The following is an 18,234-nucleotide window of genomic DNA, read 5'->3' as shown; positions in this document are numbered from 1 at the left end:
ACCATTCAGTCCTTCCATCTCGCAGCTTTTTCAAACCATACCTAGATTTAATTCAGGTTCAGGTCATGATGGAGCAGGTGTGGGTGAGGGCATCTTGCTCCGGGATGCCTACAGGTGGGCCGCAGACACTGGAGGATCAAACACAGCACTAGAACATTTCATCTCATATCATGTTCCACTGAGACAAGATTATGGCTCTCAGCCAGAAGGCGTGGGCCTGTGTTCTAAGCCTCTGTTCTGCGGTGTGGACCAGGTTGAGGCAGACATGATCAGGTTGGTGATGCAAAGCTTCAACAGAGATAATTAGCCCTTTATTATTGCAGAAGTTCATTTGGTCTCTGGGTCCCCAGGGACCGACACTCTAAGCGCTGGGGTCTGTTCATCACAGACCCATGGAGCCTGTGCACCTCGGTGGATCCATCAATAGTTAGGATGAATAATGCAGATTTATTTTCTGGCAGGGGGGGAATGGAACAAATTTTTTAGGTCTTTTTATTGCACTTAATCCAAGAGAGGAACTTGTTCCCTGTTGGTGTTTTGGAGTGTTTACTTTTATGGTAGATGAAATGTCGGTCATAAAGATACACACGTCTATACTAATTACAAAAACACTATAGCTAACTCAGACCCTTTAAGCACCATCTACTTTTTACTTAATTGTGCTATGTGTTTGCTTTAGTCTTCATTCTTATAAGTGGGGCTGTTTTCATGGATTTGTTGCTCCTGAGCAGGGCTGTGGGGGCGTCGCGCTAACAACCCCAGCGTCAGCAGTAATGGGCCGTCCTTTTCTATCCTCACGTCTCTCCACACTTTCTCCCGGTCCCTTTGGAAGGAAACCGTGGAGCTACTGAGGTTTTGTGTATTAACGTCAAAACATCCAAAGCACAGAAAACCCACGCATTCGGTTTCACTCAAAGCAAAAATGTTAGGCTTATGAGAAAAAAGAATCACTCTTAAAGAAAGAACTGATTTGTTTGAACTATGAAGTTAACAGAAAACCAACTGACTATAAACGGATAGATTAAACTTCATATGATTGTGCCAGATAAGGATACTGTAGCGCCGGGGCTATGGTTGTTGTAGGCCCTGAGGCCATGGCTATTGTTTTATACCACTGCTATTGGATGCTGATGTGTTCCCATCATGCTTTGCTTTAAGAAGACAGTTAGAAGACGGTTAAGAAGACAGGAAGACAGTTAGTGAGGAGAGTTCGTGAAGGCGGTTAGTAAATGTTAAGCTCTTGGTTAAGTTAGGTCTTGGCGTACTCTTGGAACGTTACAATAAAGTCACCGAAAGGATATCACGCCTCTGCTTTTTGATATTCGCCATAATACGATTAAAGAGTTACCTTTACTATTGCCATATGCACATTAAGAGAGCTTCTATCAGATGACCAAAAGGAAGAGCATAACAAGCAACATAAGAGATAGTAATTAGAGTAAGAGAGATGGAGGTCAAATATAGAAGATTTTGTAGATAGAGAGGATTTGTGTTTGTGCGTGTGTGTGCATGTGTGTGATGAACAATAACTTATTTTTAGGACACTTAGGACAACCAAATATTTGATTTAATTTTAGACCATGATCATGGGAAAATACAGGCAGCTAAGTTACCACGCATACTTTCAATGAAACAATGGGTGTACATGATCCTTATAGGGGAATTTTACACATTGTGGGCAGTAACAACAAATGTAACAAAGTTAAGCACACAGGTAGCACAAAGTTACCATCGTGGCCAGTTTAGGATTGGCCATGGCTGAAGCCAACCATGGTGAGAGAGACCAAGTTAAAGTGCAATAGAATACGAGTGAGGTGGACAAGTCTGCAAGGCTGCAAGTTGGTTAAAGGAATCGACACAACAAAGAAGTCTGTAGATTGGCATCAGACTTCTTGGCTCCACTGGCAATGCAAAGGCAAACTATCTTAACACCTTTCAATTCAAGAGTGGAAGGAAGCTATCTCTTGGTCATGGAGAATGTGTACAAGTCCCAATATAAACAGGGTTTCTACAATTTGTATATAATTGTATATTATAGTTATGATATATTGATATTTCCACGATAGTGTGTGGAAATATCCTCCTGAAAACAGAGTATGAAGCACAGACCTTTATCAAGACCAGACAGACTCCTGTGGGCACCGCTGCCCCATACACACCCATCTATCCAAATAAAAACATCTATATTTCTGTAGATGTCTAAATGGCAACCCAACACACATACACACTGAGATCAAACACCAAAACCAGTATACTTTTCTGACACAATTCTGTCTTTTATAGCAGACGGTCAGTTCAAACCATACTGTATATATCCAGACACACAATCCACTTTCAACACATAAGCCTTTGTGTGAGAAGAGCACTACGGTCTAATGGCTGGTCTCTTGAATCCTAGATATGCCATCTTAATGGATCCATCAGAATATCAAAGGGAAGGTCACACTGGAGAGGGTCTCTCGTCATGGCAGGACGACATTTTACTGTTGCCATGGAGATGGAAATCCAGCGACAGCACAATAGGACGTGGAACAGTTGAGCTTCTGGTTAGAGTTGAACATCATACAATGAGGGAAATTAATGAAGGGTGATCTTTTTTTTTTTTTCCACACACACACACACACACAGTCTGATCGTCATCATTACAAAATATCATTGCTCAAGAGAATTTTGCAAGTGAGGAAAGTCAGTGTGTTGTACGACTGTAAAACTGTGAAAACACATAAGAGAGACTACATTCCCACATGTTGCGTTAGTGACGTCATTACCTCCCTCTCCAGAAGCTACTCTCGTTCTTTGGCTACCTGGAAAATGACCAGGAGTCGCACGACAAAACACATGAGGTAAGAAACATGTTGGTGTTGGTGACTTGTGTTGTGCAAGAGGAGAGATGTAGCTCAATGAGCAGTTAAACACGTAAACGTAATGTTACTGACAAACGTGCAATTCATGGACCAATTCTGGCATCAAAATATAAATTGTCCCTTTTGCGTTGGCCTCTGTAAATCAGTCTTTCTCCTTCACCCTTGGGGACAGCGGAGGGGAAGGGACTAAGGCTCTCTACCGTGCAGTAAAATACTCATTTCTGTTTCCTGTGAACTAACCATCATCTAATCACATGGTGAATGAAGCTGGATCAGTGCTTCTGCAGCCATAGAAAGTAGACACTGAATTGAATAGCGTTGTATTAATAGCAGATAGAAAGATATATAGATGTATACTATGACGCACGGACACAGGTCACAGACTTTGTAAAAAAATAAAAGATTTATTAAAGCAAAGCAGCAGTTGTAGTACAGGGCGAGTTCTCTGAATGAAAGGGGTTTGCCGTGTGCTGTTTAAGACACAGTCAGGCACAGAAGGCACTTTCAACACTCATGTATTTGAAAACGGTACGAATTGAGAAACTCGAGGTAAAGGATACAGACTAGCAACAAGTCATTTTCACACACAATCAGAGAAATATATAAATCAGTATTTTTGAAACAACATTTTAAAACTAATTTCCATTTCCACAACCTGAACTTAAAGTAAAGAACCCTTTTACAATGAATGTAGTGCTAAAGGTCAACATACATCCACACGGCCAAAAATCCTTCACCAAATACACCAAATGCAAACAGAATCAGTTTCCCAACGCACTCGAAGTCATGATCGTGAATCGAGAGTTGAAGCCGCGTCATCCGACATGAGCGCAGGCGGTCATCCGACCAACAGACAGCAGCAACAACCACGACGAGTATACTGAGCTACAACTGGTCAACAGCGCCGGTGGAGGGCGGGGGATCCGGCAGCAAGGAGCGGTGGGGCGTGGAAGGCTCCTCCGGCACGCACCCCAGGCTTCTCCTCATCCGGGGGATAACCCTGGCTCTGGTGCAGGCCTTCTTCAGCCACAGCACCACCACCATCGTCACCGCCACCGCCACCGCCACCATGGCCTGGGCGCAGAAGCTGAGCACCGTCATCCAACTCTCGACCCTGGGCGGCGGCAAGCTTATCTCCCTTATCCTCTCGATGATGGCGGTCAGGCTCTTGTCGTCGTCGCGGGGGCGGTTCCTGGGGGGGCACTGGCGCTGGAGGTTCATCGCTCGTGTGGCGCCCTGCAGGGCGAACAGGAGTCCGCCCGTGATGAACAGAACCGTGACCAGCATGGCCACCATGCCGGCCGCCGTCCAACCCGGGTGGCACTTCTTGGGGTCCATGGTGGGCCGAGGTTCAGCTGAAGGCTGGGGTCAAATGGAAATGGTCAAAGACAGTGACACACCTTGAGATTTGTACCTTTCTGTTCTTGGACAAATAACACTTTTCCCCCCCCAGCCTATAATTAACTAAATTAATTATAGTTGTATTAGTAGCCTATAATTAATTAACTAAATTAGTGACACACCTTGAAATGTCTACCTTTCTATTCTTGGACAAATAACACTTTCCCCCCCAGCCTATAATTAACTAAATTAATCATAGTTGTATTAGTAGCCTATAATTAATTTACTAAATTAGTTATTGGCTGTAAACATCCATTTAGAAGTGACTTAAAGCACGCACGCACGCACACAAAGGTATGCCACTTATCTGCCATTTCACTATACAGTAGATGCAAGCTAAACTAGGTTCTGTTCGGTCAATATTGAAGAGGATAAATTCGGTTAACCATCATCAACTAGCTGGATCGATCGGCAGAAAGGTAACGTTAGTCCTGTTCTGGCAACCTGCGGTAGCCGGAGACGTTTCGTTTGAACAGAACATGCTGTATTAAAGCATGTCGGCCTAACGTGACTCCACCGCGATTTACATTTAGGATTTCTGCACTTTCCTTTAACTACTTCAGGGAAACGGGTTAACAAAAAATGTTTAGACTAACGCAATTATATATCCTCCTTACTTCACTTTACTGTTGCGATGTCGCGGTGTGGAGAGATGGAGGACCTTTTGCTGGGCTCTTTCCGGGAAATGAAACAGAAACTCAGGGTCCCTCCGTACCCACACGCTGCCAAATCATGCCTACCATGTGCTTTTAGTTTTTTAAAATAAAAGATCCCGATAGATACGAGTTTTTTTTTAGTTTTTTTTTTAATGCCAATGCAGGACAATGAAAAAGCAGGGCATTGACTTTGAATTGAGGAGCGATTTGTGAATTAAAGGATCCGACAGTGCAGGTCAGAAAGTGGCCGAGCAGATAGAGGAAGATGGGAAGCGTTTTATTACACTTCCTGTGGGTTCGGTTAGCACTCCAATGATAGAGTAGGACTTTCAAAATAAAATATATGCCTTCTGATAACAAAAGACTATCTAATTCATTAAATTGTTATTGCTTAAATTAATAAAAAATGACCATGGAGCCATGGAACTTAGAACACACAGCACACTCATCACTCACTGATACTAACCCTCCCCACTGATTATACAGATTATATTGTTTATAAAACCCCACACTTTAACACTTTTACAAAAAGGAGAGGTTGAGAAGGACAAGGTTTGAAAGATAAAGACTTAATTATAACTTGCACAGAAGTAATAACAAAACCTGAGTTGGTTTGGAAAAAACTCCTGATCAGGCTTCAGGTTGTATTCCCAAACGTTGTGGCTTCCCCCCACTTGCACTGACCAACCTCAACACACCATGCCTCAGGCCTAGAACTTTGTCACCTCCGTGTCCCCCACCCCAGTTCCCCATTGACCTACCTAAAACTAAACATGCACTCATCCTCCTTCCCTGAGTGCTCAGTATATTACAGTGTCAAGAACTTATAACTTGAACATTACAGTGTAAAGAAGTTACATCTTAAACATATGTAGGACAGATTAAAATCAACTCGTCCCCTTATTAATGCAACTGATTTAAAACCAAACCTTTAATAAACCACATGTGCTTGGGAGATGACGAGCCATGTATAATGAAAGAAAACAAATCCCTATACCACACATATGGGTTATTATAAAGATACGACATACACAAGCCATACACAATGACAATCTACTGAGAAAAAGTATGCATTCAAACAATCAGCAACAATACCCCTGCATTTGATGGAATACATTTATAAAGCATATAGAGCATAAAGCCTTTTCAAACCTTCCTTCATATGGGCCAGATGATGGCTCCTTTAAACATATGTTAAATACATGAATACGGTGTTTAGTGTTTAACTTTAATTGTGAAAATACTTAGTTAACCTTAACATATAAGTGAATTAAGAAACAGAATGAGGTCATTGAATAGAAGCCATTTTCGGCTTGGCACACCCTGCAATTTCACTGTCTTGCCTGTGTAAAACCGAGGGGGTATATTCCACCTTAGTGAAGGACCCGGCTTTCTTGGTTAATTGGAGAAGGTGGTGCTATGCACGAAGAGTAGACCTCTTTAGAAGAGTTTTTATTTGTTATTTATTCAAGCCACTCACATGCAAGAATGAGTAGACGACATCTGAGTGTAGGCTACAAACGAGATTAACTATTTACAAGTGCAAAAACGCCAACATATTCTTTATTTTGCTGACCACATATTTATGTATCCTTTATCCCCGCTTTCTCATAGATCGCACCATCTTTCCCCGTCTTCGTTAAATACGACTGCATCACCTCTTCCTCAACAACCCCATCCCCAGCAGATGTATCTATCTATTTGTTTATTGCACTAAGCACTTTACTGGTTATGGGGAGTCTATGGGATATTTATGAGTAGTTATTATGTGTAAAGTACAGGGTGATTGCTTAATTGATTAATGGAGATCAAATTATGTATAAATGTCTGAATTGGTGGACAACTAAAACTACATGCCTGTCTGTGTTTTGCTCCAACAACATTTCGTTATTATTCTCTAACAATGACAAATAAAACTGAACTGAACTGAATGACGGTCAGCAGATGGCGGATTTCACCGTCTCTCCAGTATGAACTGCTCATGTTGATGTCGCTGCGTTGTCTCTGTTGCAGAGACAACGCAGCATCACCTCTACCCAAATCCTGGCCCTGGTACCGCGGAGCCGTCTAATCGTATTTACATGAAAATGAAACCCCCAATATGTGTAGGGTTTGAGAGGGGACATTGGGGGGCGAAATCAAGCCGGTGTATTTCCTCGGTCAGTGTAAACACGTGGACCATGCCCGGAAAAAGGCGGGTAAGACGGGCATATTTGGCAGTGTAAAAACAACTAATGAGGATGTAGGCCTTTTCGAACTTTCCTTCATATGGGCCAGATAATGGCTCCTTTAACCATGTGAGAGATACAGCTTTACTTGTGACCAGTCACCCTAGCCTAGGACCTGCTCTGATTTAAACATGAGATCAAGATTACCTTTAAGAGGGCTATCAGGAGGTGTAATAAAAGACTCATTGAATTCCCTTTGAATAGGGCCCTTAGTTGACTAAGGGCCATTTTCTCCCATAATAACCTGTTATATTCCAACATTATCTCTAATAAATATATTGCTTTATCCTCTCATCATGTGTGGAGTCCCATCTTTGTTGTGATCACTGAGCCTTGTCCTATTCATTATAGAAAAGGGAATATTGACCATCACGTGGCGATTGGTATTTTCTCTCAAGAAAAGTCAAGGAAATTAAATTACTTTTTTAAAGCAGGAAAAGTTTTAATGACACAAATCAAATCAGTAGCCCAAAATGTCTTTCTTGATCTACAACTACAGGTCATGTTATGTCGAAAAGGCTTAAGATAGAGTTTATAGAGACATTTGATTAGCGAGAGAGAGCGAGAGAGAGAGGCTCTGAAAAGGTCAAATAGATTTGTTCATTTGTCAGCTTACACTTTGCATTGACTCAATGTTGTTGTTGTTGTTGTTGTTGATAGTTTTCATAACATTATAATCTCTCCCTCTCTCTCTCCAGCTGACATGTACCTCTCTCGCTCAATCTCCCTCCATCCTTCATTGTCTCTCTCCCCCTCCCTGACACGGTTTCTGTCTCTACCCCATCCCCCTCTCTCTCCTCAGGGGCGACGGGGCAAGTCACCACGCTCGGGTCACGTGATGAAAGCGAGTCTTATCGATTGGCTGCAGGGGAATTCCAGGTCACCATCCATCGATCAGCAACTCACTGGCATTTAGCTCCTGGTGCATGCTGGGTATTTTCACAACAGATGGGAGGATTCCGCTGAATCGTAGAAAACGTCAGGTTAGGGTTAACATGGAAAAATGTGTTAGTTAGTTTAATCACATGTCTGTTGACTTTTGAATGCATACAAAAACTGTTCTATAACGCTTAACATTTTACTCATTCAAAACAGAGGAAGTCTGTGTGTACCGGTTCAGCTATCTCACTCCCCCACCCATCCTTATCAGCCTCCCACTCATTCAAGGTTAGTAAGTCCCACTAGAGGGCTCTGAAAAGGACTAACAGAGAGAGAGACAGACAGAGAGAGAGAGAGACCGAGAGACCATGGACAAAGACTATTTGATAATACTATTGATCCCAATGTAATTCAAGTTTTCCAGTTGAATACTTATTCACAACAGAGATGGAACCTTGAATAAATAGCCGAAGAACAAATTACACCCCATTCATGGTAAACGGACTGCCTTCGCATTTTCAAGGAATTTTTCATGCGTCACCCACACACACTCGCCCCCTCACATTCATTCCCTCACAATCACACTTCAACGGCAGGGTCAACCCCGCAGGGCAACGACCGGCTACTCAGCAGGTAGCAGTTCGCCGTCTTGCTCAAGGAGTCAGCAGCAGCCAGGGGCGTAGCCACATGGGGGCCAGGGGGGGCCACAACCCCGCTGGCTCCACCCCCCCCCCCTCCCCCGTCGACAATCAAGTGCCACCTCAAATATAAGACTGGCCAGAGCTGGCCACCACAGTGATAATGTCCTGGCTACGCCCCTGGCAGCAGCATCAAATCTGCGGCCATGCCCGTCCAGGCCTGCAGCCCTCCGGCTCCATGTTGTAATTAACTCATGTGCTGATGGGACTGCGATGTGCTCAGCCAGGGGATGAACGGTTCAACAGCTGCTAACTGATCCTGGGTCTGTTTCATGACTAACAAGAGAATCCGGCGGCAGTGCTGGCTGGCTACGCTGTGAGTCCACGACATGTGTAAGGCAGGGCCTTGTGGTGCAACACCCGCTATTGTAGCGCCTCAGGACACGAAAAGGTAAAAACAGCAGTGTGTAAAAACACACTGCTGGCTGAGGCTGCTCCTGATGTCCCCACAAGCTGATCAACGAGGTAGGAGTGTTATGGTGCGTTCAAGATGAATCGTACACCACCTGCACGAGTTCCAAAGTTGGAAATCTCCCAGCATTCTTGCGAAATTTCACAGAGGCATGCCCCCTTTTATCTGTCTCACTCGTGCTCCTGAGAGTCCACTGAAATCAGTGAGGTTGACTGTATGACTCCACAAACAAAGATGGATGTGCCCATAATTAGATGCATCTTCTTTGTATTTGTGCCAGATTGGTCTTTTTAATGCTCTTACAAAGCTGTTTTCGAGCTGGTTTGCTGAAGAGGCTAATGTAGCTTACAATAAAATTGACTAGCCAATGACTGTTCTTCCCCGACTCAGAGAGTAGCAATGCCCACAAAGACAAACGGGAACGCTATAGGTGCTACAAGCCAGGAAATAAGGTCACAAGAGCAACTCGGGCGGGCGGTGTACGATGCATCTCAAACGCACCGAGCTTCAATAGACTTGTTCGCAGCGGGAACTTGTGTCCAGCTGAGCTGAGGAACCCAGGTCTGAATGGACTTCAGGACGACAGGATGACTCATGCCAGCAGCCAATAGATAACCGGCCTTGGTTTCCAGGGGGGAGGGGGTCTTCTACCAGCTGGGGGATGAGGAGGAGAGGTCAGGAGTGTGTGTGTGTGTGTGTGTGTGTGTGTGTGTGTGTGTGTGTGTGTGTGTGTGTGTGTGTGTGTGTGTGTGTGTGTGTGTGTGTGTATTTGTGTGTATATGTGTGTGTGTGTGTGTGTGTGTGTGTGTGTGTGTGTGTGTGTGTGTGTGTGTGTGTGTGTGTGTGTCTGAGTGTGTGTAATGAGGACATGGAGGTGGAGACAGTGACAATGAGTGTGAGGCGTAATGGGGACATTTGAGGACTCTGAGGTGCATAATAACAAAATCTTTTTATAGCAATACTTTTTCTCCTGTGCTCAGATTACTATATAATGCCGGGAGGAACATTTCTCTGCATTAGATGGAGGAAACAGGAGATATACATACTATACAAATAAATAAAGGCAGGAAAATAAAACACAAATGTAGGCGCCAGTAAGAAAATAAGAAAATATGGAAAGAATACCAAAACAACTCTGGTCCTCTGGACACGCTGTGAAGCGGTCCTTTGCATATTTTACCAGAAGGATCCGACAGGAAGCGGAGATACCAGAACAACAGGGAACGAGGGGGAGTTGATATTATTCCTATTCTTTAATCTCTAAACACAACTCTGGCAGACCCTGCCCCGGCCCCAAACTGTAGAGGCCAGAAAAAACATCTCTCGTCTCTTTGGATCTTCAGAAGACCCACAACAGTTGTGTATTTGTGGTGACCATGGTGTTCTGGGTTAGCTGTTTAAAGGTCAACGACATTTGAAAAGACGTGTGTGTATGTGTGTGTGTGTGTGTGTGTGTGTGTGTGTGTGTGTGTGTGTGTGTGTGTGTGTGTGTGTGTGTGTGTGTGTGTGTGTGTGTGTGTGTGTGTGGGGGGGGGGGGGGGGGGGGGGGGGGGGGGGGGGGGGGGGGATTGTGCATGCATATGTTTTGTTAGCCTCACAGCATAATTGCCTAAGTCATATTTTGGCCAAATTGTGATATCTAACTTAACCCTACTCCTAACACTGCTGATTCACTGTGCCTCATTGGCTATATCCTAAGCCAATCAGAGTGCTTTTTACATTCCATAATCACCATCTGCCTAAGTCATCAATTTGGCTTACTTACTAAATATGATTTAGGCGATTATGCTCAGAGGCTAACGATATGTCAGAGTGTTGAGCAGTCCAAAAGGTCCAGCGATACTCCTCAACTCCAAACAGGAAGGCTGTGAGCACAGCGGTACGCTCCTCAGCTCAACAGTCCTCAGACTACGGACTAATACGCACCGAGCGCTGCTCTCTGAACCTGTCAGCCGCTATCTGACGTTTCAAAGGTCATTTGAGACTGGCGTTATCTGAAGTGAGGGTGTGGAGAGGAGAGGGAGGAGGAGAAGGGAGTGAAAATAGTCCTGCGCAAACATGAGCCCATTACCCCCATCCTCCACTCACTCCACTAGCTTCCCGTTTCCACCAGGATTGAGTATAAGGTTTCCCTCCTCACCAACCAATATATCCATGCACATGCCCCCCCCTACCTCAAAGAACTTCTCAACCCACATAACACAATATGCTCCCTCCGCTCCACTCACTCTAACCTCCTCCCCATACCCAGAACCAAACCTAGGACCATGGGAGATAGGGCCTTCTGTGCTGCTCCCCCACGCCTGTGGAATGGCCTCCTTGACACCTTTGGGGCACCACAATCCACTGACTGTAGACATTTATTTTTAGCAAAACCTTTGGCACCCCCTCTTAGATGTTTTTAAGTTTGTATGTTTTTAAACCCCTTTTTATTTCTATTTTATTTAATTTTTTTAACAACACTGCTTTTAGCCTGTAGCCCTTTGAGATCTTCGGATGAATAGGACACTATAAATTAAATTTATTATTTATTATTATTATTATCCTCATTTAAGACTTTATCTGAAGTGGAGGTCACTGTCTGGATGCCGAACTATTGAAATTGGTTTCTCAATACTAAGTTATATTATTGGTGGATGTTAAACATTAAATGTATCTGTTTTGGACACCAAAATATTTGATTTGTTTCTGAACTGTCAAACAATTACAGTTAATATCTAACAACCAGGAGTTAATAGTTCAGAATGCTTAGGTTGAGATCTAGAACTGCAAAAGTTGAATCTAGATTTCTGAACTTGAAGGATAAGAAAGAAAGAGTCTCTTCGTGGCCGTTGCCATGGTGATGTTTTTTTGTTTTTTTACTTTTACTGGAAGAGGTGAATGCCAGGCCATGGTTACAAACCACCTTAATACATTGATCCCAACCAGTACAAGGATGTAAGACAGAGTTTTTTGGAATCCAAATCTAAGGGGTCCTCACCCTGGGAGAAAATAGAAATATGTTTTAAGATACACTAACCTTATTTTAAATCGAAAGCTGCTTTGGATGAGGCCTCTGCTAAATGATATAAGTAAGTAACGATTTACTTACTTAGACGATCCTAAACTGGAGAGAATTAGCCTATATGATATTTACTTTAATAATTACCTCCACACACACTGAAACAGTGCTTCCATCTATGAGCGAGCTGCCTTGGGTTTCAGAACAGCTGTCCGTTAGTTGATGTGAGAATCTTCCTAAACATGTCGCCGAATAGCCTACGTAATTCCATCTCCATGGAAACCAGGGGGCATTCAGAAAGGCTTTGGAAAGATGACGAGGGGGGGGGGGGGGGATTGATCGATGGAACAGCCTCCAGGATTAATTGAACACACATATGGTTCAGACGGAGAGATAAACAATGTTTTAGTTGGTAGATTGAACCAGCAGGGTCTCAAGTCGATACCATTCAGGCAATTTTCTCCTGTATATTTTCTATTGATTAATATTGTATTGACGTATACATGCTGTGGGTTTATGAAAAAAACGTTCTGCTTCGCTACCCGACAGAAACACTTCAGTGCTCCTCTTCACGCGCTGAGCCGTTCATGACTCTATCTAGTCTTTCAATTTCTCTTGAGACTTTAAGATAGTCTTCAACATGCTATTCATAATTTCACACATGACTGTTGGAGAAACCACTGAATATTATATAGAGATTATATAGTCGGACAACCAGCAATCAATATGCATATTTGTATACCTGCAGATTTCCCCAAAGAGTCTGTTTGCTAGATTAGCATGCAGCTGGCCTGACTGCAGTCACCTGAAACCACATGTAAAAGGTCATTGAGTAATTCTTTGTTGAATTCTTTTATTTACTCTTGTTTTCTACTTTGAATCCTATTTTTGCCTATTTTTTAAGAGAAGTTCGGTTAGGCATTTGACAGTTAAGAAACATGACATGTTTTAGGGAAGCATTTAAACTGGCATGCCATCCTTCCAAACATAAGCTTGTACCACAGCTCAGAGAAAAAATACAGCTCAGAGAAAATACTCAAAATCAATGCCTCCTTTTAGTTTCAAAATATTCCAGTCCAATGAATAGCATTTTAAATGCCTCATCAATTTATTAAAACCATCTTCTGATTGCCCTCTGTCGGTAGTTGAATTATTAATTATTAGGTGTGTCAGAATACTATTAATAGATAAAAAATGAATTCAACCAGACAACGCAGGTGATCAATAGGCCTACAGCTATCGTCTCCATGGTGACGCCAGCGTTGAGTGCTGATGGGGACGAGGGGAAAAAGTAATGATTGAGTTTCCTGATCCTTTCCACCACCACCCTTCTGGTTATCCACTGCAGATTTGCTGCTCAGAGTATAAAAGTCCTCTGTGTGCCATCATGCAGAGCGATGGTGGAACCGTAATCGCCACATGGGGGGGGGGTCGTTTGTTAGGTCCTGATCTACTTAGTAGTTCATGCGGGGCCAGGTGGAAACACATTTAACCTTCTGCCTCTCCCCACGGACCCCCAGGGAGACGCTGCCTGCCGGGAGATAGAACCTCAGCTGGAGGTCCCACAGACGATGTAATAATAATAATAATAATAATATATAAAGAATAAGCAGAAAAATGAGGGAAGGGCTGAGCCCTCACGGACCACTAGCCTAGTGATGGACTGAGACTTGTGTCGCTTGTTTGGATTGTAAAATGCACAACTTCTGCTAACCATTAAGTTCCTTCTGGTTAAATGTCAACATGTGCCTTTATTTATTCTCCTATATCAGTCTCAGCCTGACCCAGATGTCCTCCAGCAGCTCAGATGTATTTCATGATAGAAGCTTATCATAAAAACTGGACTGGCTACAAAAGCCTTCCTGTTTTGCTGCATGACCAAGTCTCTTATAAACCTCTGGTCTAGGCTCTTAACACAGGGTCAGCAGAGGTTATATCAAACCACTGGTCTAGGGGTCTTAACACTGGGTCAGCAGAGGTTATATTAAACCACTGGTCTAGCCTCTTAACACAGGGTCAGCAGAGGTTATATTAAACCTCTGGTCTAGGCTCTTAACACAGGGTCAGCAGAGGTTATATTAAACCTCTGGTCTAGGGGTCTTTACACTGGGTCAGCAGAGGTTATATTAAACCTCTGGTCTAGGGGTCTTTACACTGGGTCAGCAGAGGTTACATTAAACCACTGGTCTAGGGGTCTTTACACTGGGTCAGCAGTCTCTATAAACCACTGGTCTAGGGGTCTTAGGGTTGGCAGTGTCTCAAATTAACCAGTGGTCTAGGGGTCTTAACACAGGGTCAGCAGAGGTTCTAACAAACCAATGGTCTTGGAGTCTAAACTCAAGGATAGCAGCGTTTTATTTTCAGCACCAATGTGATATGAATGTGACCAGGGGTAGACTGGCCACGGCCTGGCCATCGGGAGGTTCGGGCTATTTCCCGAACGGCAGGACAATTTCAGACCGAGCTGGTCGGCGGTCATTTTTCAATTGAAGAAAAAAAAGTATTAAAAAAAGTAGAGTAAGCTGCGACTTTGGCTGGCATGCTGGATATATGCAAACAGCGCGAAACGGAGCTCTGGCCTGGCAGTAAAACGGGGCCCATGTATTACTGTCAATTTAGAGGGGGGATAACTTTTTAAAACTGTATGGGGTAAAGCGAGCGGCAGAATAGCCCCTCCCAACTTGGACTGCTCCGCAACCTGTCAAATCGGATTGGCTCTGCCTGACACACGGCCGGGTCACTTACTTCCCGTTTACCTCCCTCTGAGGATAGTTGGTGTTTTCGAGATGCATTGTCTGTGTGTGTGTCCTAATTTTTTTCTGAAAGGCTTGACTTATCACTCTGAAATGTCACATAGCCCCTCATTTTATACCTGGCCAGAGACAGACAGAGCCATTTTGCTCATTCGTCGTTGCAAATGTTGAAAAAAAGCTTTCTGTGGAGCAGTATCCAGCAGTGAGGGGCAAACAATGTGACATATTTGTTGTATGCTGTTAGATATGACTATTTCTACCTCCCACTAAAATACTTTTATCTTGCACTATTTGGTACCTTTTCACCCTTGATTTACCTTTCTAGGCACGTACAATTTCTAATATTTTGTACATGGACAAGATTGCTTATAAAACATCTGCCTGTGATCTTGACAAAATTCTAACCACACACACAACCCAACATTGACATTGCAATGCACACATCCACGGGGAAAGAATAGTTTTTATTACTTTACACAGTGGCAAAATTATACACGTGCTATTCCCGCAGTCTCATTAAAGGGCTCTCCATCCCAAAGGCCCAGGCCAAATTTTTGTCCAAGTCCATCCCTGAATGTGACCAACTTTTACAGCTGCAGATCCTACCTACAAACTCCAGTGGTCTGCTGTGCACAGAAAACCTTGTTGCATGAAATACACAAATCCAACCGACCAACCGGTCAGTCTAAATAAGGCAGAGAGAGAGAGAGAGAGAGAGAGAGAGAGAGAGAGAGAGAGAGAAGACAGAAGCATTGAGCTAAAAATGGAGAGATACTTGTGTTTGCACTTCCGCTGGCAAAAGAGAGAGAGAGAGAGAGAGTAACGAAATGGAGCAAACATGTTTTTCCGGGAGAAATCCGACAGGTGTCGGCTGACTGGGGGCCATCTTGGGGATGAATCACCAGACGATTACAGAGTGAAGCCAGGCATGGAAGAGCCTCCACAGCCAGGGGTCAGGGGTCACGCTGTAGAGATGAGTGCTCCCGTCACATCACATCCCAGGCAGAAAGTTTGTCGTGGCTGTGGTGGTGCAAGGTGCCTTTTAGTTTGTAACGGCAGAAGACGTCAATACGGACAATCCCACCTGATCTCCAGAGAGGCGGCGCATGATAAAACCCTCTCTGCTCTCTGGTGGCTGCTGATTGGCTGAGGAGCCAGCGGTAATTACTGGTCAGCTCGTTAATGAGAATTAACACGCAGCATCGTTTATGCGGGTTAATGAGCATGGCGGCATTCTGGTCCTACTGATGTTCTCTAAAAAGGACCAGGACGGCACGCAGGGGGTCTCGACCAATCAGAGCGGTCCTCTAAACCCAACACTGCTGACTAGCTGACGGAGCAGGTAATCCGAGGTCTGATTCCTGAGGCTTAAGCTCCCAGAGCCGTGGGTTCAACGCCCGGAGCGTCTGACATCAGCCCCGGAATACAGACGCCAACAGCTTAATCACGGGGGATGTTTTTACCCGGACGCTAGCGTCAGCTTTAACGTGATTAAGGAGACATAAACTCTCTTTCCCCGCACATCGTCCTCGTTAAAACTGATAAATATCCATCATTAATATTCTCAAAGTCTTCGCGTGCGTGCTTCGCCATCTGTGGGCCCCACTCTCACCAACATGGTTATGAATCATGTTTAATCATACCAGGCAGAGAGATTTAACCTTTATAACATCCTAATGGATGTCAGTGACCTCTGCCGTTAATGGCTGACGTGCCCTCATGGCTATTAATGACCTTTATCACCCATTATTTATCTGTGTCAGAATCACCGCCAGACTTTTATCAACCATTAGTCTGGCAACATTGAGAGAGAGACACCACTCTCATCATCGTGATATTCACATTACAAATCGACTATATATCATCGCCACTCTTTATTCTAACTGCATATGTCTCAGACATTTGTTAATCCATTTCATATTCCCATTACTTTTTACCATTCAGTCATTTAGCATGTTCTTTTGTCCAAAGCAACTGACAGTGGATCCACATGCATGTCCTTAAGGAGAAGGTAGGGGTCAGGGGGCGTCATGCTCAAGGATGCCTACACTCAGCACTCGTTAAAGTCCTTGATATTAGGTAGGCAGCCTGAGACACACTGAGACCAGGACAGTTGCCTGGCTGAACAGTGAGTTGAGGAAGAGATGCGTCAATCCATCTTCCTGGAGGAAGAGGACAGTGATACAGACGCCCTGGGGTGACAAAGAGCCCAGGTTCCCCTTGTTCAGCAGAACAGGAGAGAGATGTGTTCTGCTAGTAGCATGTTCATTTGTTTAGAGTACCGAGAACACCTCCACCCATCAGGCCAAGAACAGCCAGAGGGGAGGAGGAGGAGGAGAGTGATGGAGAGGAGGAGGAGGATGAAGAGGACAGCGATGACAAGAGTAGGAGGAGGCAGAGGACAGTGATGATAAAAGGAGGAGGAGGAGGAGAGTGTTGGAGACGAGTAGGAGGACGGTGACGACAGGAGGAGGAGGAGAAGAGTGATGACAGGAGGAGGAGAGTTATGGAGATGAAGGAGGAGGAGGAAGAGGAGACAGCAGACACACTCCACCCTGCAGTCAGCAACAGGATCACCACCATCTGAACAGTGTGGAGCAGGGGAACAGGGACTTGCTGGATAACGGGCTCCTTGTTGCCTGATGGATACTTAACAAGACCATATTGTGTTGCTCTTTTTGTGTTTTTAGGTACAGCATTTTGTTGAATTTCTTGTATTTTTTCCTCTGAAACAGTTGTAAAGTGAAATGTAACTTAATGTAATGTAAGTTAATGTTATAATGTAAGAGGGTGGGTGACTGTGTGCATGGCCGACCAACCCAGGCACTACAGACCACCAAAGTGTATCCATATGCACTTGTAACAGTACCTCACTGTGCAGGGTGTTCTGTGTTCTGTCCGTACTGAAACCAGACTGCATAAATACAAAGCAGGGCATTAAGCTCAGCCCTGCATATCAGAGTCCTCTGATAAGCGCAGTCAGAGTTCAGCAGATCAGGAAGCAGCAGGGAGTATCTCCGGCCGTTTGATCGTAGCGACAGTGAGGATGTGAATGTCTGGAGCTCAGATTACAGGCTTTGAAACGGGGACGAGTCCGGATGGTTGAGTTTGAGGTCTTCTCCAAAAACAAAGAAAATTGCAGAAAAATACAAATAATGAGTGTGTTACCTTGGAAACAATCCCGACAGCACCATGCTGAGATATAGTATATTTTTGTTCTGTCATATTTGTTTACTTGTTTTTAAAGAATATTGATGTTTATTTTTGGTGAAATTGATTAACTTCCAGTCTAATTGAATCAAGGTCCAAAGGACAGCACAGTTAATTTAGGAGCTAAAGACA

At 44.0% G+C, this 18,234-nt stretch overlaps 1 protein-coding gene across 1 annotated transcript; it reads right to left on the bottom strand.

Annotated features, from left to right (window-relative positions):
• Positions 1-3,245: 3,245 nt before the first annotated feature.
• LOC307089059 (uncharacterized protein) lies at positions 3,246-5,152 on the bottom strand. The gene is made up of 2 exons (XM_079755153.1): positions 4,883-5,152; positions 3,246-4,226 (listed from the first exon to the last, which is right to left on the bottom strand). The coding sequence occupies exon 2, from the start codon at positions 4,200-4,202 to the stop codon at positions 3,750-3,752; it is 453 nt and encodes a 150-aa protein (XP_079611279.1). The 5' UTR covers positions 4,203-4,226; positions 4,883-5,152; the 3' UTR covers positions 3,246-3,749.
• Positions 5,153-18,234: the final 13,082 nt, after the last annotated feature.

Source organism: Pollachius pollachius (genome assembly GCF_949987615.1).
Source record: "Pollachius pollachius genome assembly, chromosome: 17".
In the NCBI taxonomy this organism is placed as follows: domain Eukaryota; kingdom Metazoa; phylum Chordata; class Actinopteri; order Gadiformes; family Gadidae; genus Pollachius; species Pollachius pollachius.
This window is presented reverse-complemented; position numbering and strand designations above follow the sequence as displayed.